We start from the raw sequence: 21,534 nt of genomic DNA, 5'->3' as shown, positions 1-21,534 counted from the left end.
TGTTCTACTTGTTGAAGGTCTAAAACATAATCTTTTGAGCATAAGTCAATTATATGATAAATGATTTACAGTTACTTTTAAAAGGGATAAGTGCATTATTTTAAATGATCATGATTGTAATATTTGTTTTATTACTTTTAGAAGCAATAATGTTTATACAATCGATTTTGAAGAAATTACCTCACAAGATGCTATTTGCTTTTCAGTTCAAAATGAAACTATTTGGCTATGGCATAGAAGATTAGGTCATGCCAACATGGAACTTATTTTCAAACTTTCAAAAAATGATCTTGTGAGAGATTTACCAAAAATAAATTTTCTTAAAGACAAAATTTGTGATGCATGTCAATTTGGTAAACAAACAAAAATTTCTTTTAAAACCAAAAAACATATTTCCACTACTAGACCATTGTAACTGATACACATGGATCTTTTTGGACCAAATAGAGTTGCAAGTCTAGGAGGAAAATATTATGCATTTGTTATTGTTGATGATTTCTCTAGATATACTTGAGTCATCTTTCTTACTCATAAAGATGAGATACATAATGCCTTTACCAAGTTATACAAGAGAATTCAAAATGAAAAAGGTTATACTATTTCAAGTATCCGAAATGATAGGGGAAAAGAGTTTGTTAATAAAAATATTCTTGTGATGAAAATGGTTTTATGTATAATTTTTCTACTCCTTGAACTCCTTAACAAAATAGGGTAGTAGAGAGAAAAAATAGATCTTTTCAAGAGATAGCAAGAACAATTCTCAATGAGAACAATGGGGTAGAAGCGATAAGTACTGCATGTTATGTTATAAATAGAGTTATGCAAAGGTCTAAATTAGATAAAACCCCCTATGAGCTTTGAAATGAGAAAAAGCCCAACATTGCTTACTTTCATATATTTGGATGCAAATGTTTTATTTTGAATGACAGGAATAATTTAAGCAAGTGTAATGCAAAATCTGATGAATGTATCTTTCTCGGGTATTCTACTAATAGTAAAGCTTATAGAGTATTCAATAAAAAGGTTTTAACTGTACAAGAATCTATGCATGTAGTATTTGATGAATCTAATTCTTCACTCTCAAAGAAATCTATTGATAAAGAAACAGGAGGTATAAATAATACGAAAAGTCTCAATCTCAACAAAAAGAACATAATAGAGGAAGTTCAACATAGAACCATCAGGAAAGATCATCAAAATTTAATACAAGATGCAACCAAACAGTGAAAATTTGTGAAAGATCATCCAGTGGAACAAATTTTGGGAGAACTTTCACGAGGTGTAAGTACTTGATCATCTCTTAGAAATATTTGCAATCATACTGGTTTTCTATCTCAGATTCAACCCAAAAATATTTATGAAACACTTCTTGATGAATCTTAGATTCTAGCTATGTAAAAAGAGTTGAATCAATTTGAAAAAAATGATATTTGGACACTTATTTTTAGACCCAAAAATCATACTATTATTAGAACAAAATAGGTTTTTAGAAATAAGAAAGATGAGTCCAAAATCATTACTAGAAATAAGGCTTGACTTGTAGCTCAAGGTTTTAATCAAGAAGAAGGATTCGATTATGATGGAATATATGCACCAGTCGCAAGATTAAAAGCTATTTCAATGCTACTTGCATATGCTTGTTATAAAGATTTCAAACTTTTTCAAATGGATGTTAAAAGTGCTTTCTTAAATGGTTTTATAAATGAAGAGGTATATGTTGAGCAACCTCCAGGTTTTGAAAATCATATTTCTCCAAATCATGTTTTCAAACTCACAAAAGCATTAAATAAACTCCTAGAACTTGGTACAAGAAATTTAGTGGTTTCTTGATTGATAAAGGTTTTTCAAGAGGAAAAATCGACACAACTCTTTTCATTAAATATGAAAATGATGATATTCTTTTGATTCAAATTTATGTTGATAATATAATATTTGGTATTACTGATGAAAATATGTATCAAATTTTTGCTAAGACTATACAAGAAGACTTTGAGATGAGTATGATGGGAGAACTTCCATTCTTTCTCGGATTGCAAATTAAGCAAGTAAAAAGTAGGACATTCATCAATCAATCAAAATATATTAAGAAATTATTGAAAAAGTTTGGGATGGAAGATGCTAAGGAAATTGAAACACCAATAAGCCCATCAACTAAACTTGATAAAGATGAATCCGGTAAGCCAGTTGATTCGAAGATATATCGAGGTATGATTGGTAGCTTATTATATTTAACAGCCAGTAGACCAGATATTATGTTTAGTGTGTGCTTATGTGCACGCTTTCAATCATCTTCAAAAGAATCACATTTAATTGTAGTTAAACGCATTCTTAGATATCTTAGTGGTATAATTAACCTAGGGTTATGGCATCCTAAGCACACATCTTTCAATCTAATCAGTTACACAGATGGAGATTATGCTGGCTGTAAAATAGATCGAAAAAGCACTAATGAAGCATGCCATTTTTTAGGTTATATACTAGTTTCTTGGTTTAGTAAAAAATAAAATTTTGTTGCACTATCTACTACTGAGGCAAAATATGTTACTGCGATTAGTTATTGTGCTCAAGTTCTCTACATGAAGCAACAACTCAAAGATTTTAAACTCATGTATAATCACATTCTAATCAAATGTGATAATACAAGTACTATAAATCTTTCAAAGAACCCAATACAACATTCTAGAACTAAGCATATTGAAATAAGATATCATTTTCTTCGAGATCATGTGCAGAAAGACGATATAGTACTAGAATTCACAAACACACACGATCAATTAGCAGATATTTTTACAAAACCTTTACCAGAAGATAGATTATGTATGATTAGAAGAGAAATATGTATGATGCATGCTATGAATATCTCTTAAAAGATAGACCAGAGTCAATAAAAATAGAGAGAGATTTTTTAAATACTTTTACATAAACTTGAGATTCTTAGCCTCATGTTTGAGACGCTCATTCTTTTCATACAATATCATGTCATTCTTATCCATGGGAACCGGCAAGCGGAATGAAGAATCTAATAAAGATTTCAACTGTTTATTCTTATGCTGAATGATTTCTTCCCTTGTGTGAGACTCTTGAACAATTCGTTGAAGTACAAAAATTTGTTCTTTAAGCTTTTCAATTTCATGATTTCTGACTTGTAGCCGCTGAGAAAAAGCAACAATAGAGAAGGAGTAGTGAGTCCCAAGACTCACCAAGTCATAGATAGCATCAGAATCTGACTTATTAGCCAAATTATTATTTTCTTGCTGCAACATGGCACCAATAGCAGATGCAGAAAGGACAGAAGGTTGAGGTGCAGAATGTATCATGGATGGATCTACAGAAATATTAGAAGAATGAGTCATTGAGAAAAGAATTGAAAGCTTAAAACGAGAATGTTGAAGGAATGCAGATGAGTTATAGAGATGAGAAGAAAACTTGATGCAGATTGGATGAACTTTAAGACTGATTTTTATAGAGATAGCATAAAGAACAAAACGAGCTATCATCCAAGTCAAAAAGCAATGTGATTTTTTTTAACGATCGGTGAAAATGACAAAAACTCAAAGCCCTCAAACTCGTTTGTCAACAACATCAGGAGATTTTTTTCAAATCTCCATCCACACTTGTCGGATCACGGACGGATCCATTTTTTTAACTATATACAATTTGTACTAATGCACCGTTTTTTTCAATCCATTTACTTATTGCGGATCCTTTTTAATGATGCCAAAAGGGAGAAAAGTGTTAGACTAGAACATTAACATTATTTTAATTGCTAAACTTATTATATATACTTGGAATTATATTCATATTTTTGCTTGAAAAACTAATGCACATTCTCAGGATGAGCTTAAGTATTAATACAGGTTTCAGGTTCTATCAAGCATTTGTCATCATAAAAAAAGGGGAGATTGTTGAATCAAAGGTTTCAAGTTTTGTGTAATTATATATTTACACATGGATTTTGATGATAACAAATGAATTCAAAGAATAAATCAGTATTAAGCTCAAGTTGTCTACACAATAGAGTCAAACACATCAAAGAAACAAGGATGAGCAAGAAATGAACAAGTTCACATTAAAGTCATAGAAGAATGTTATAAATCTCTTAAAAATTCAAAATTAAGATTAAAGTTCAAAATTAATATTTTATCATAAAACATTAAAATACATTTTCTACATGTGCATGAATATTTTGACAATTAAATTTGAAAATTTTGAAAGATGATTGATTGTCATCTTTCACATGTGCATGTTTTATTTGAATATTTTCAAAAGTGATTGATGCTTTTTTGACTTATGCAAAAGGTAGATGATTTTGTTTGAAAAATTTGAAAAGTAAAGTGTGCTCCTTTTGTCATATGTAAAAAGTAAAAGATTAGATTTGAATTTTTTGAAAAGTAAAGTGTGCTCCTTTTGTCATATGTCAAAAGTAAAAGATTAGGTTTGAAGTTTTTGAAAAATGAATGATGTTGTCTTTGACAATTGAAAAAGAAGAACATTTTATTTGAATTTTTTGAAAAAGTGAATGATGTTATTTTTGACATGTGAATCTTTTTAAATTTGAATATGAAGTCTCATATACCTATAAATAGATCATTTGAGAGCTTTATATTCACAACATTTAGAGCATACAACATTCATTCAAAACTTTTATTCTCTCTTCTCTAAGCATTGGGCCTTAATTCTTGTTCATTTTGAGAGAAATATAGTTTGCGCTGTATTGTTCTTATTTCACTCATTGAGGAGTTTTTCTGATAACCTATCCACTATCAGCTCTTGTATCAGTAAAATAGTATGTATAATTCTTATGCGTGTAGAAAGTGTTGTACACAGAGAATAGTTGAATCACCTCATGTAAGGTGATTGCAAGTGTAGAGAGTGTTCTACACGGATTCTTTGTAGCGGTGTTGTTCAAAGGTATAATAGATTTCTATCTCCACCTGAAGGAAGTTGAATAATGAATTTGGGGATCCTCAAGGGGTAGCTTGAGGCGAGGACGTAGGCAGTGGGGCCGAACCTCGTTAACATACTGAGTTTGCTTCTCTCTTACCCTTACTCTTTATATTTATTACTGTTTCGTATTTTGTTTATATTTTATATTGTATATTTAATTTATAATTGTTATGTTTTTAAATACAACTCAATTCACTCCCCTCTTGTGTTAGTCATCTGGGCAACATTTTTATTTTGAATGACAAGATAATTTATGCAAGTTTGATACAAAATCTGATTAAGGTATCTTTCTCGGGTATTCTACTAATAGTAAAATTTATAGAAATAAAAAGACTTTGACTGTACAAGAATCTATACATGTAGTATTTGATGAATCTAATTCTTTACTCTCTAAGAAATCCATTGATGAAAAAACAGGAGGTATAAATAATACAGAAAGTCTCAATCTCAACAAAGAGAACAAAGGAAGTCTAATATGGAAACATCAGGAAAGATCATCAAAATTGAATACAAGATGCAACTAAACAATGAAAATTTGTGAAAGATCATCAAATGAAACAAATTCTGGGAGAACCTTCACGAGGTGTAAGCATTCGATAACCTCTTAAAAATATTTGTAATCATACTGCTTTTCTATATCAGATTGAATCTAAAAATATTGATGAAACACTTCTTGATGAACCTTGGATTCTAGCTATGCAAGAAGAGTTGAATCAATTTTAGAGAAATGATGTTTGGACAATTGTTCATAGACCCAAAAATCATACTATTATCGGAACAAACTGGGTTTTTAGAAACAAGAAAGATGAGTCCGGAGTCATTACTAGAAATAAGGCTCGACTTGTAGCCCAAGGTTTCAATCAAGAAGAAGGAATCGATTATGATGAGACATATGCACCAGTCGCAAGATTAAAAGCTATTTGAATGCTACTTATATATGTTTGTTATAAAGATTTCAAATTTTTTCAAATGGATGTTAAAAGTGCTTTCTTAAATGGTTTTATAAATGAAGAGGTATATGTTAAGCAACCTTCAGATTTTGAAAATCATATTTCTTCAAATCATATTTTCAAATTCACAAAAGCACTATATGGACTCAAACAAGCTCCTAGAGCTTGGTACAAGAGACTCAGTGATTTCTTAATTGAAAAAATTTTTCAAGAGGAAAAATCGACAACTTTTTTTATTAAACACGAAAATGATGATATTCTTTTAATTCAGATTTATGTTGATGATATAATATTCAGTGCTACTAATGAAAATATGTGTCAAGTTTTTGTTAAGAATTTGTAAATTAAGTAAGCAAAAAGTGAGACATTCATCAATTAATTAAAATATATTAAGGAATTACTGAAAAATTTTGGAATAGAATGTGCTAAGGAAATTGAAACACCAATGAGGCCATCTACTAAACTTGATAAAGATGAATCCGGTAAACCAGTTGACTCGAAGGTATATTGAGGTATGATTGGTAGCTTATTATATTTGACAGCCAGTAGACCAAATATTATGTTCAGTGTGTGCTTATGTGCACGTTTTCAATTATTTCCAAAAGAATCTCATTTAATTGCAGTTAAGCGGATTCTTAGATATCTTAATGGTACAATTAACCTAAGGTTATGGTACCCTAAGCATACATCTTTCGATCTAATTAATTACACTGATGCAGATTATACTAGTTGTAAAATAGATCGAAAAAGCATTAGTGAAGCATATCATTTCTTAAATCATGCACTAGTATCCTGGCTTAGTAAAAAATAAAATTTTGTTGCACTATCTACTGCTGAGGCAGAATATGTTGATGCGGGTAGTTGTTGTGTTCAAGTTCTTTACATGAAGCAACAATTTGAAGATTTTAAACTAATGTATAATCACATTCCAATCAAATGTGATAATACAAGTGTTATAAATATTTCAAAGAAAACAATACAACATTCTATAACTAAACATATTGAAATAAGATATCATTTTTTTTCGAAATTATGTGCAGAAAGGCGATACAATATTAGACTTTACAAACACACACGATCAGTTAGCAGATATTTTTACAAAACTTTTATCAGAAGATAGATTATGTATGATTAGAAGAGAAATAGATATAATGCATGTTATGAATATCTCTTAAAAGATAGACCAGAGTTAATAAAAATAGAGAGAGATTTTTTAAATACTTTTACACATAAACTTGAGATTCTTAGCCTCATGTTTGAGACGCTCATTCTCTTCATATAATATCATGTCATCCTTATCCATAGGAACATGTAAGCAGAATGAAGAATCCAATAGAGATTTCAACTTTTTATTCTTCTGCGGAAGGATTCATTCCCTTGTGTGAAACTCTTGAACAATTCACTGAAGTACAATAATTTATTTTTGAAGCTTTTCAACTTCATGGTTTATGGCTTGTAGCCGCTGGGAAAAAACAATAATAGAGGATGAGTAGCGAGTCCCGAGACTCACCAAGTCATAAATAGCATCAGAATCTGACTTATTAGCCAAATTATTATTTTCTTGCCGCAACATGGCACCAATGGCAGCTACAGAAAGGACATGAAGTTGAGGTGCAGAATATCTCATGGATGGATCTAGAGAAATGTTAGAAGAATGAGCCATTGAGCAAAGAATTGAAAACTTAAAGCGAGAATATTGAAAGAATGTAGATGAGTTATAGAGATGAGAATAAGATTTGATGCGAATTGAATGAATTTTAAGACTGATTTTATAGGGTATCAGATGGGTGAAAATGATCATTTTTTTTTATAGAAACTCAGAATCCTCAATCTTTTTTGTTAACGATATCATGCGATTGTTCAAATCTTTAGCCACACTTGTCGGATCACGGATGACTCTAATTTTTCAACTATCTACAGTGTCTATTAACACACTATTTTTTTTAGTCTATTTACTTGCTGCGGATCTTTTTTAATGATGCGAAAAGGGGGAGAAGTTTTAGACTAGAATATTAATATTGTTTGAATTGCTAAAGTTGTTATATATGCTTGGAATTATATTTATATTTTTACTTGAAAAACTAACGCACATTCTTAGGGGGAGCTTAAGTATTAATACAGGCTTCAGGTTCTATCAAGTATTTATCATCATAAAAAAGGAGGAGATTGTTAAACTCAAGGTTTCAAATTTCATGCAATTATATATCTACACATGGATTTTGATGATAACAAATGAATTTAAAGAATAAAGGAGTCTCAAACTTAAGTTGTCTACACAATGGAGTCAACCACATCAAAGAACTAAGCATGAGCAAGAATGGAACAAGTTCACATTAAAGTTATAGAGTGATATTGTAAATCTCTTAAAAATTCAAAATTAGGATTAATGCTTAAAATTAATATTTTATCATAAAGTATTAAAATACATTTTCTACATGTGCATGAATATTTTGAAAATTTTGAAAGGTGATTGATTGTCATCTTTCACATGTGCATTACATGATTAAAGGTTTGAATTTTGAAAATATTAAAGATGATTGATTATCATCTTTCACATGTGTATGTTTTATTTGAATATTTTTAAAAGTGATTATTTTTTTTTGACTTATGCAAAATGTAGATGTTTTTGTTTGAAAAATTTGAAAAGTAAAGTGTGCTCCTTTTGTCATATGCAAAAAGTAAAAAGATTAGATTTGAAATTTTTGAAAAGTAAAGTGTGCTCCTTTTATCATATGCAAAAAGTAGAAAGATTGGGTTTAAATTTTTTGAAAGAGTAGTGCTACAGGAAACCGCCGCGCACACCCTTTGGGGAATCGATGCCATGTCAGCCGATTTATTAAAAAAAAAAAAAAAAAAAGAGGAAGAAAATCGAACCGAATGGAAATGAGGAAAAATTTGTGATTTCAGAAGCCAAAAATAAGAATAAACGGGTCTGGAGGGAAACGTTTGTTGCCGTCGGCTTCGAGTCTGGAGGAAAATTTTTTGTTGCCATCGTCTTCGGGTTTGGAAGAAGGAAGAGCTCTACCTCGTCATCTTGTCTTCAAATCTCTGTTCGTTGGCTTCTTGTCTTCGTGGCTAGCTTCAGGTAAGATCTTGGTTTTCCTTTTCTGAAATCTGAAGGTGAAATCTTGGTAAGATCTTGTTTAAAAGTTCCTTTTCCTTGATTTTTAGCTTTTGAAATATGAACAATAAGACACGTAAAATGCGAACAACATGATACAAGCAAAAGCATGCATTTTTTTTTATTTTTTTTTTTAACTCCAGTGGTACTGCTTGGAAAGTATGGGTATGTTAGTAGAACTTTTAAAATGGGTTCGTGTTGCCCAAGTCTTTAAGATGAAGGTGTTATGGTATTTAGTTGGTATCTTGTTGTTTGGTAAGTGATTGAAGTTCTATATCTGGTTTATTGGGTTGGATGGAACTGGCTTTTTAACTCCATTAATGTTGCTTGGATACATAGAAGGCACATTTGCCAATTCACCCAAAACAATGCAAGTCCTGTTATTGGAGATGCTCCTGCAATGGTTGACCTGGCCAGTTGTGCGACAGCTAGGAATATATATGGTCTGACCTTTTAGATCTATTGGGTAATAATATTTTAGTCCTATAGTCCAAATGTATGATTAAAAACACAGCTATGCACCAAGTGACATGAATAAATGAAAATGAGAAAAGATAGAGAGTAAATTAATGAAGTACTGAGGGTGTTGATCATGGTTTCTGATTAGAAATTAAGTGGGTCATGTAATGCATCATGTCTTGTTCAAAATATCACAACATGCAGAAAAATAATAGTGTTCATTATAAAGAACAACATTTCTCATCTCTTGGAAAAATATAGGTGGTACAATAGATTTCATGCCACGTAACTGTTTAGATTATGTAATAGATAATCCTTTATAACCTTCTTTTAATTAAAATTAATAAATAAATAAAAATATTTCATTTCAAATGTCATTTAGGATGTGATCAGGATCAAAGTTACAACTTCCAAATAAAAGCAGTTAAGCTTGCTAAATATATATTTAATAGTGCAATAATTTCTTTTCTAGTAATTGCAATAATATATGTCTCTACACAGACCCCACAACAAACATGAAATGGTTACTTTCCATAATAGTGTTCATTGATAACTACTAAACTTCCATGTCTAAACTTTTACACGACTTCCACTTATGTTTCACATTAATTATTCTTTTACTGTTTGTATATATAGTTTTTCTTGGGATTGTTAGCATGGAAAAAGGAGAAGATCACTCATCTCGGCTAACACAAGTGGGCTCAAATCCTCCATGCACGGTTTGTTATATTATTTTAAAGATTTGTTGGAATATATTGAGTTGATGTTTATTGGTTGATTACATCAACCTCGTAATAAATAATTATCATTATTATTTTTTATGTTAGGACACCCCAACAACTACTCCAAACCTTTCAAATTACATGCATGTTTGGCATGGACCAGTGCCTGCATGGTCACCGGCCTGTATGCCATATCCAAATGGTAACCAATATCCAATTAACATTCAGCTGGTGATGCAACTTTGTTACTGTCATTTTTTAATAACTACGCTTTTTCTGAAAGTTTAATTGCATTCATTTTTGTGATTTATGCAGAATGCTGGTTACCAATTTCTGTATGGGATGGGACCTCCGATTCGTCTCATCACTACAAGCTCTGCAACGAGCTCAAGAGTTCGTACAGAGGATCGACCCAATTGTAGAGAAACTGAAGCACCATGTCATCCTCTAGACTTGATGACGGCGGTGATATAATTGAGGAGCCAAAGTCAGGGATGGAATTTAATTCTTTTGAAGAATTATTGAGCTATTATAAGCAATACAGTAAGAAATGTGGATTTGGGGTGATGATAAAAAGGAGTGAGAAAGTCGACGATGGGAAAGTTAGATATGTCACCCTTGCTTGTGTTCGTGGTGGGAAGGCTCGGAATAGAACCTTGAACGTTGCCAAACCACATCCGATGGGAAAGACAGAATGTAAGGCAAAGATTAATGCCTTTAAAGTTGAGGGAAAGGTACGGTTGACAACAGTTCATAATATCCATAATCACGGTCTCAGTCCACAGAAAGCTTGCTTCTTTCGTTGTAATAGAGAAATTAGTGAGACCGTAAAAAGAGTGTTAGATACAAATGACTTGGCTGGCATCCGAATGAATAAGAGCTTTGACAGTCTTGTTGTTGGGGCGGGTGGATTCTAGAACCTTCCATTTTTGAAAAATGATTGTCGTAATTATATTGATAAGGCAAGACATCTACGACTTGGGAAAGGTGGAGCTGGAGCGCTTCGAGAATATTTTTTAAGAATGCAGTACAAAAACCCCAGGTTCTTTGCATTGATGGATTTAGATGATGAGGGGAGATTAAAGAATGTCTTTCGGGCAGACCCTCGTAGTAGGGCAGCATATCAGTACTTCGGTGATGTGGTCACTTTCGACACCACATATCTAACGAATAGATATGGTATGCCATTTGCACTATTTGTTGGTGTAAACCACCACGGCCAGTCAATTTTGTTGGGCGCAGGATTGATATCCAGTGAGGATACGGAGACGTTTGTGTGGTTATTCCAGACTTGGTTGCAATGTATGGATGGTATAGCTCCGAGAGCTATTATCACAGATCAGGACAAAGCGATGAAAAATGTGATTGCCATTGTATTTCCAGAAAGCCGACATCGCTTTTGTTTATGGCATATATTGAAGAAAGTCCCCGAGAAGCTTGGCTCCCATGTTTTGTTCAAAAGTGGCATGAAAACTTCTTTGATGAAATGTGTGTATGACACCCAAAGTGTGGAAGAGTTTGAAAATTGTTGGGAGCAACTAATCACCACATATAACTTGCATGAGAATGCTTGGCTGCAAAGTTTATATGATGAGCGTGAGCATTGGGTACCGGCATTTTTGAAAGATGTATTTTGGGCTGGAATAAGTACAATGCAGCGGAGCGAGAGCATGAATGCATTTTTTTATGGTTATGTTCATGCTAAGATGAACTTGAAAGAGTTTGTCGACCAGTTTGACAACGCGTTGAAAAAGAAAATTGAGAATGAAACTGCCGCGGACTTTCACTTATTTAGTGTTACAATTCCCTGTATATCTAGATCTCCAATTGAAAAGAGATTTCAAGATCTATACACGAATGCTAAATTTAAAGAAGTTCAACAGCAAATTACTGACATTATTGATATGGATCCAAAGTTACTTAAGAGGGATGGTACAATAAAGACTTATCTTATAGAGGATGAAGTTCAGGTGGAAGAGTTCACTAAGCCGGTTACACACTATATGGACTTTAGTGAGGAAGATATAGCTGCAAAGTGTTCATGTGGGTTGTTTCAGATAAGAGGGATATTGTGTAGACACATTTTGGCAATATTCAAAAGTAACGGGATTAAGTATGTGCCAAATAGGTACATTATAGATCGATGGAGAAAGGACATCAAAAGGAGGTACACGTTAATTAGTAGCAGCCATGATGCAGAGGATAATCAGGCAGATGTAAATAGATATTCAAGTCTGTTAAATATATGTTATCAGATGATTACTGATGCAGCAGGTTCAAAAATCCTTACTAAGGATGCAACTACAAAATTGTATGCAATAATTGACTTATATCGTTCCAACCAAGAACTCCCATCGATCACCCTAATGGGTTCTAATGATGGTTGGACGATAAAGGACACAACTGCAGTTGATAGTTCAAAGCAAGTACTCAGTCCGAATGTTGTGAGAGGGAAAGGTAGACCTCCATCTCTGAGGAGAGCATCGAGGATGGAGAAATTTAAAGCGAAGACAAAGACGAAGAAAGCACTCGTAAAGGGGAAATGCAAACAGGTGCCGATTTTGTATATCAACGGGTTTTATTTAGAATTTGTTAATGCGAAGCTATTCAAGAATGCTAACAAATATTTGTGACTTGTTTATTAGCGAGATGGAGGAGATACACCAATCGTGGACACTTGCAGAAATTTATTTGGCCCTTCGGGGATGGATGCTCCCAGTGTTGGAGACGTGCAGGCTGATCCATACAGCTCAGTATGTCACACTAGTGGAACCCATGTCTGAGAGACGATGATTGAGAGTCAAGAAAGTGTAAGTGGATGTCATGTGTTGTCTATATTTTAATAATATTGTCTCTAACACAATAATATTTGGGGTTTACTATTTACACATGCAATTTGGGTTGAATGAATCACAACTGGGAGAATTTGGATTGGATGGATCACAACCGCTGCAATGATATGATTTAATGGGTATGTTATTGATAATACTAATATTTAATGTTGTTACAACTGATATTTCTAGTTGTAATATTGGAAACTGACATTTTAGTATGTTGTATGTTTTGTAGGGCATGCTTGATAGTGCATCTTTGTATATTGAGAAGCCATTTGTTGGTATTTTGTGTATTGGGAAGCCATTTGTTGGTATTTTGTATATTGGAAATGGAAGCCATTTGTTGGTATTTTGTGTATTAGGAAGCCATTTGTTGGTATTTTGTATATTGGAAAGGGAAGCCATTTGTTGGTATTTTGTGTATTGGGAAACCATTTGTTGGTATTTTGTATATTGGAAATGGAAGCCATTTGTTGGTATTTTGTATATTGGAAAGGGAAGCCATTTGTTGGTATTTTGTGTATTGGAAAGGGAAGCCATTTGTTGGTATTTTGTGTATTGGAAAGGGAAGCCATTTGTTGGTATTTTGTATATTGGAAAGGGAAGCCATTTGTTGGTATTTTCAAATGGTATTTTGTGTATTGGGAAGCCATTTGTTAGTATTTTGTATATTGAAAAGGGAAACCATTTGTTGGTATTTTGTATAGTGGGAAAGGAAGCCATTTGTTGGTATTTTGTGTATTGGGAAGCCATTTGTTGGTAATTCATATATTGGGAAGGGAAGCCATTTGTTGGTATTTTGTATATTGGCAGGGCTAATATTGCAACATATATTTTTAGTTGTAATACTAGAAACTAACTTGATGTACCATTTTTTTTGTTGCAAGGCAAACTTGTGCATTAGGAGTCAAGTTGTTGTTTGTATTTATGTATGGGCATTACAGGTCGTTGTACAATATTTCTATGTTTTAATCTAATGTTGGTATTTATGTATTGGCAAGCCATTACATTAACCTGCTACTCAAGACCCTATAAAGCCCTTACAAACTGCTCAATATATTAAAATACAAACTGTTTCTCAAATTACAAACTGCTCAATACATTAAAATAGCTTCTCAAATTACAAACTGTTCAATACATTAAAACTGCTTCAATGTAATTACAAACTGCTCAATACATTAAATTACAAATTGCTTCTCAAATTAAAAACTGCTCAATACATTAAATTACAAACTGACTCTCAAATTACAAACTGCTTAATACATTAAATTACAAACTGGTTCTCAAACTACAAACTGCTCAATACATTAAAACTGCTTCTCAAATTACAAATTGTTCAATACATTAAAACTGTTTCAATGTAATTACAAACTGCTCAATACATTACAAACTGCTTCTCAACAACAAACTGCTTCTCAACAGCAAACTGCAAATTGCTTCTCAATAACAAACTGCAAACTACAAACTACTTCTCAACAACAAACTGCAAACTGCTTCTTAATAACAAACTGCTGCTCAATACATTACAAACTAAAATTCCCAACGTACCCCTGTAAAACCACGAAATTGTCTACCAATTTCCTTAAACAAATAAGTTAAATCTCAATTATCAAGATTATGAAACAAATCAAATATTTTAAAATAAATAATCAAACTTGTAAGATACAACGATTAGTTATGAAGGGAAACCCTTTAAAGAACTTTTTAAAGATAAAACCCTACGGGGCAGCCAAACTCAGGAAAGTCAATCTTATTATTTGAAGAACAATTATAAGAAATAATCAATTACAAAACCTTTGCAATTCAACTCTCTTACTTGCCTAGACAAACGACCCGTTTGTCTTCTACAGCAGTAGCAGCCAGAACATCTGGCGATCTTCAAATGTTGACTTCCCTTCTGGAATTCCAGAGGCTGAAATCCAATCGATGTTCCTTCACACTCAAAGCATGATCACACTCAAGAAGATATGAAAAACTCCATGAAAATTCTCAAGTGAATTTTCTCTCATAAACACTCAGAATCTCCTCTGTAAAATTCGTGGCTTGAAATCCTTGAAGAGATACAAAACCGAATCCCTTTAAATAGAATGTCTGAAAAGAGTTCTACTTGCAGTAGGACTCTGCTGACGGTTAGCAACAGACGCGAAAATGCGTCCCGACGGACTGCTAACATTTCGTGATAACTTCTTCTAATATAGACTAAAATCTGTTCAGATTTCTTCTGGATAAGTGCAATGCTATCAGAACTCGATTTTGACTTCAGGGACTTATCTAAATAACTCCTAAGACTTCTAGATAGACTCAACATTGTTTAGATATAAATCAATACTTATTTTACATTCATCCAAATTTAATCAAATAATGATAAGATAAACCTTATCATTCATCCAAATTTAATCAAATAATGATAAAATAAACCTTATCATTTAGTCATCTAATCCTGGCCAATTTTTGCCTTTACAATCTCCCATTTTTGCGGATTGGTGACAAAACCAACTTGATGAATGTCTTGCATATATAATCTTCCCTTTGGTGGATCGGTCACAAAACCAACTTGATGAATGTAGTGTGTACCTAAGACAAAAACAACCAGCAGACCATGATCTTATGAAAAATATCTTAATATAGTAATGATAAGAAATGACATAGAGCATTCTTTGAAACTAGTCCTAATAATAATTAAAGGTTAGATGTAATGTAAACCTATAAAAAGAAAGTGTTCTAGTCATCATTAATAACCATGTTCAATACTTAGTTCTCCCCCTTAATATTCTGCTGCTCCCCCTAAAGTATATAATTCTTCCCCTCAATATTTTGTTGATCCTCTTTTTATATTTTCAGCAAATTTATTAAACTCCGACTTACTCAAACTCCCCCTAAATTTCATAATATCAAGATATTCCAATTTGTTTATCTCTCCCTTTTTGTCACTAATCTGACAAGACACAAAATAGAATAAATATTACTTATGTGAGCTAAGATGAAGATACTAAGAAAGACATGATAAACAACTCATATGTGTCTCAATTTTTTATGGATTAAATGCACATGATGTATGAGCATGAATATATGTTTAAACAATGAGCAAATGATTGAGACAACTTGGTTGAGACAAAAAACAAACACTTGGTGGGCATTCCATGAAAACTGAATGACAAAGGCTAAGGACCCACTCAAAAACTGTCCTCAATACATGCAAACAAAATGCTCAACTGAGCAACCATAGTGATTTCAACGCAACCCAATCACATATAATGAATAGTCCCTCATAAATCGGCTGAAATATATATCAACCCTAGAAATTTCAGAAGTCCGAAAATCACATTAGCCTTACCTTGATTAGGATGCAAAGATGAGTAGAACTGGATGATCTTCAAAATTCCAAAAGTCTAACTAGTGATATGAGTGAATGAAGGATTTGCTTGGGTCTCAAAAGAGGAGGAAATGTGTGAGTGAGCTGGATGCCGTGCAAAATAAGAGAGAAAGGGGGTGAGAGGTCGGCACATGTATGAGACATAAGAAAGAAAAAAACGTAAGGCACATAAGTGCCGTGTGCCTAGGCACGTGCCTGAAGAAAAAGAGTCCCATTGGGACTACTGCAACACCAGCATAAGTGACCAAAAATACAGATTTAGGCTCATATCACAAACAAACCAAAAAAAACTTTATATTTTTATTTTTATATTTATTTTATAGAAACCAAAATAAATAGAGATTAGAAAAAAATAAAAAAAAAATTGAAATTTAAAAAAAAAAAATTTTAATAAAAAAAACAAAAGGGCAAGTAACATGCCTAGATGTATCTTAATTCAAACATAGTGTAACTCACAAAATAAATTCAATAGAGTACATCCTTTTATTTGCAATAATCACTATGGATGTTCACTTCTCATAAGATCATCAATGTAAAAGTTTATGTGAGTGTGTGAGTGAGTATACTTATAACATAGCATTTTTATGAACTCATTTCTTCAATATATTTTTTTGATACCTTTATTCATGAAAGATTACTTATTATAGATGCTCACAAGAGTTTGTTGCTTCATCTTAAAAGTCAAACTTTATGCTAGGGCCTAGATACATGAGCATCTCCTCTAAACATTAGTTTGTACACCCCCTTTTTGTGTTCATGTTTGTTACTCATCTTTTTCCATAATGATTAGAGGAGATCCGTGTAGGGTATTTGTCTTTTTCCGCAATGAATTAACACGACTTTAGGGGTGTAACCGGTCCAATTTTGGACAAAATCTAGGACCGAACTGGTAGGCACCGGTTTTATATTTTTCAAAACCGATTACGCACCGATTACCCTCCTAAACCGGTATTCCGATTTTACCGGTTTCCAGTCCAGTTCGGTCCGGTTTTCCGATTTTAATAAAATATATATTTATTATAAAAAAAAATCTGTTTATAAAAAAAAAACTGTTATGTCAAAAAATTCTACTTAAAAAAAAAATTACTATATAAAAAGACTGCTATGTAAAAAAAAAAGTGCTATGTAAAAAAATTATGCTATTAGTATAGCTTTGGTATAGCTTTATATAAATTATATGCTAATATATATAATTTATATTTATCTACTAATGTCTTATGTACTTATCAAAAAAAATATGAAGAGTTTTAAGTGTATTAGGCCATTAAAATTTAGTGATAATATTTGAATGATTTTCTTTCTTTTTAAGTTCTTACTTCTTATGAATCTATGATAAAATGTTATTAATAAATAATATATATTTATAATATTATATATTTAAAGCATATGATCAATTATATTTTCATGTTTAAGATTAAACTTTTATTTTATAAATTAAAATAACACTATCTTATATATAATTATAATTTATATTATTATATATTATATATAAAAAATTATATATAATATAAAATATATAATATATAACATTAAATAAATAAAAAAATATACACATATTAAATAGTACCGGTCCGGTTCGGGCCGTTCCGATCTAAAAATGACCGGAATCGAAACCGGACCAGTTCCAGCCAGTTTTTCATTTTATGAAACCGGTTCCAGACCGGACCGGTTCAAAACCGGCACAACCGGTCCGGTCTGGTCCGGTTTTCCGATTTACTGATTAAAATTTACACCCCTAACCGACTTTTTCTATATGGATCAACTCTTTGTATTTGGCAAAAAGAGAGCTTTTTATTTATATGCTAGGTTCAACTAGTATTAGTCAATTCAAGTTATAAACTCTCTCTTTGATGAGCATCTCATTAAATGACGTGAACTTTAATTATAAAAAAACATACATATAAGTTTCTCACTGTGCATTGAAAATGAACTTTGCCAAGATAATTTATAGGGCTAGTATGTACAAATTGAATCGCACAAAATAGAAAGATGCATAGTTTTAGGAATTTATTATGTGAGAACACAAATGTTCGAACTTTGACATATTAAGCATGCACTTTCCTTAAAGAAAAGATTTAAACCAAACCAGAATTTTTTTTTATATTATATTTTCCTTATTTAAAACTGAAAAATACAAACATAAAACAAAACAGAAAAATAAAATGCATGTCCTAGGCTAATGCAATAATATAAAGGATGCAAGAGCATGCAAGTAGTCCTATTCATTAATATGACATGGCATCCTTTTTGACCACCCACTTGCTTTAAATTTTGGCCTATTCTTTTTATCAACATCACTTTGTATGATCTTTTCTTTATTTTGAAAGCAAAAATCTGCTAGTTCACCAAGTTTGAGACTTAAAAAGTTTATCTGTTGATTCATATCACAAACTTGATTCTTTAAAATATTTCCTTTCTTTTTCGGATTTCTTTCACATCCATTTTTCTTCACTTTATTCAAGTTAAAGCAATTTGGCCTTATATGACCAATAACACCACAATAATGACAAGTAGGAATAAACTTACCTTTGGACTTACCTTGGTTGGATTTCTTCGTCATTGATCTATCATGTGAGGCTCTTGGAGCATGAGTTGTAGACACGGCCTTCTTTGGAGTTTCCTCATCTTGACTTCCTTTAACAAAAATGATATTTTTTGATGAGGTGGCAGCGGATGATGGGTCTCTAAGTTCCATAACTTGGGAAGTCATATACCCCAAACCCGTGCGATCACAACTAGATTTTTGAAAACTCAACATCTCTTCTAGTTTATGTGTTACTGTTTTTTCTTGAACTTTTTCCAATTCCTTTTTTAATGCAATAGTTTGATCCCTTAATCTTGCTATTTCAATATCATAAATTTTGAATGCCTCAGACAAATTATTTTTCTCACTCTCCATGTTAGTGAATTTCTTGTACAGCTTCTTGTTGAGTTTTTTTAATTTGATCACTTCTTTACACACATCATTGTAAGTTTCTTGTAAACTCAACTCATGATCATCCACAACTAGAGCAACCTCCGAATCACTATTGTCATCATCACTTTCAGATTTTATTAGCTCAATATCAGAAAAATCATTAATAATAGTAGAAAAAGCCACAAAAGTATTGTCATAATCAGATGATGAACTTGAAATTTCAGATTCTGAACTATCACTAAGTGTAATATTCAATGCTTTTCCTTTACTTTTCTTGAAATTTGGTCATTCAATTCTTATATGACCATAAGCAGAACATTCATGACACTTTATTTTATCAGATTTTTTTTATTCCATTTTTCAAAATAATTTTTCTTTGTAAAAAATTCTTTACCTCTTTTTTTCTTTCCACTATACTTTTTATTAAACATGAATTTTCTAAACTTTCTTACTATGAGATCTATATCCTCATTGTTAAGATTTTCTTCATCAGAAAAATCATCTTGATTTTCTTCCATAGCTTTTAAGGCAATAAACTTACATTTTCTTATTTGAGGAAACAAAGATTCATACGTTTATAAAGAACCTATCAGTTCTTCTACCCTTATTGCATCAAGATCTTTACTTTCTTTAATAACGGTAACTTTGGATCGAAATCTTTCAGGTAAAGACCTTAGAATTTTCCTCACGATCCTTGAATCCTTCGCCTTCTCGCCAAGATTAAACCTAGAATTCACAATATCATTCAGTTTAGCATAAAAATCATTAAAATTTTCGTATTCCAACATTTTAATCTCTTCAAATTTTGTGGTTAACATTTTTAATTTCAAACTTTTTACTATTCTTGTGCCTTCATGTGTAACCTCCAAAATATCCCAAACTTCTTTAGCAATCTCACATATGGAGATTCTTTTAAATTCTTCGGAGGATACCGCCATGAAAATAGCGTTAAGTCCTTTGCTATTCAAATTGCAATTGTTGATTTCATCTTTTGTCCAATCATCTATAGATGTCTCGGGTTTAGTCTATCCTCGTTCAACCAAATGCCATACATGTTCATCCAAAGACTTGAGAAAAGCCCTCATACGAACTTTCCAATAAGCATAATTTTCCCCATCGAAGTATGGTGGAACGTATAATGACGTCGACATGATCTACAAGGGCACGGATCACACTCGAATGAGTGAACCACGCTCTGATGCCAATTGAAATTCCCAATGTACCCTTGTAAAACCACGAAATTGTCTACCAATTTCCTTGAACAAATAAGTTAGATCTCAATTATCAAGATTATGAAACAAATCAAATACTTTAAAATAAATAATCAAACTTGCAAGACACAACGATTGGTTACAAAGGGAAACCCTTTAAAGAACTCTTTAAAGGTAAAACCCTACGGGGCAGCCAATCCAGGAAAGTCAATCTTATTATTTGAAGAACAATTACAAGAAATAATCAATTACAAAACCTTTGCAATTCGACTCTCTTACTTGCCTAGACAAACGATCCGTTTGTCTTCTACCACAGTAGCAGCCAGAACCTCTAGCGATTTTTAAATGTTGACTTCCCTTCTGGAACTCCAGAGGTTGAAATCCAATCGATGTTCCTTCACACTCAAAGCATGGTCACACTCAAGAAGATATGAAAAACCCTATGAAAATTCTCAAGTGAATTTTCTCTCATAAACACTCAGAATCTCTTCTGTAAAATTCGTGGCTTGAAGTCCTTGAAGAGATACAAAACCGAATCCCTTTAAATAGAATGTCTGAAAAGAGTTCTACTTGCAGTAGGACTCTGCTGACGGTTAGCAACAGACGCGAAAACGCGTCCCGACGGACTGCTAACATTTCGTGATAACTTCTTCTGATATAGATTAAACTCTGTTCAGATTTCTTCTGGATAAGTGCATTGCTATCAGAACTCGATTTTGACTTCATGGACTTATCTAAACAACTCCTAACACTTCTAGATAGACTCAACATTGTTTAGATATAAATCAATACTTATTTTACATTCATCCAAATTTAATCAAATAATGATAAGATAAACCTTATCATTCATCCAAATTTAATCAAATAATGATAAGATAAATCTTATCATTTAGTCATCTAATCCTAGCCAATTTTTGCCTTTACACAAACTGCTCAATACATTAAAACTGCTAGCACATCTGCACTTGTGGAAGAGTCTTCAAAGACTGCAGACTAGTAA

General features: G+C 32.2%; 1 protein-coding gene across 1 annotated transcript; it reads left to right on the top strand.

Annotated features, from left to right (window-relative positions):
• The first annotated feature begins 11,221 nt into the window (after nt 1-11,221).
• Nucleotides 11,222-20,047, top strand: LOC122282404 (protein FAR1-RELATED SEQUENCE 5-like). The gene is made up of 5 exons (XM_043094358.1): nt 11,222-11,806; nt 11,906-12,751; nt 12,845-12,952; nt 13,269-13,379; nt 19,988-20,047. The coding sequence occupies exons 1-5, from the start codon at nt 11,222-11,224 to the stop codon at nt 20,045-20,047; spliced, it is 1,710 nt and encodes a 569-aa protein (XP_042950292.1).
• The last annotated feature ends 1,487 nt before the right edge of the window (nt 20,048-21,534 follow it).

This window comes from Carya illinoinensis, chromosome 11, assembly GCF_018687715.1.
Source record: "Carya illinoinensis cultivar Pawnee chromosome 11, C.illinoinensisPawnee_v1, whole genome shotgun sequence".
In the NCBI taxonomy this organism is placed as follows: Eukaryota; Viridiplantae; Streptophyta; class Magnoliopsida; order Fagales; family Juglandaceae; genus Carya; species Carya illinoinensis.
The sequence above is the reverse complement of the archived record's forward strand: the minus strand, read 5'-3'. Positions and strand labels throughout refer to the sequence as shown.

Excerpts from the sequence above, each read along its gene's own strand:
- LOC122282404 (XM_043094358.1), top strand. The coding sequence starts at position 11,222 with ATGCAGTACAAAAACCCCAGGTTCTTTGCATTGATGGATTTAGATGAT. Across the intron at positions 12,752-12,844 it reads TAAAGGGGAAATGCAAACAG|CGAGATGGAGGAGATACACC; the intron begins GTGCCGATTTTG and ends CTTGTTTATTAG. Across the intron at positions 13,380-19,987 it reads GAAATGGAAGCCATTTGTTG|GTAAAGACCTTAGAATTTTC; the intron begins GTATTTTGTGTA and ends GAAATCTTTCAG.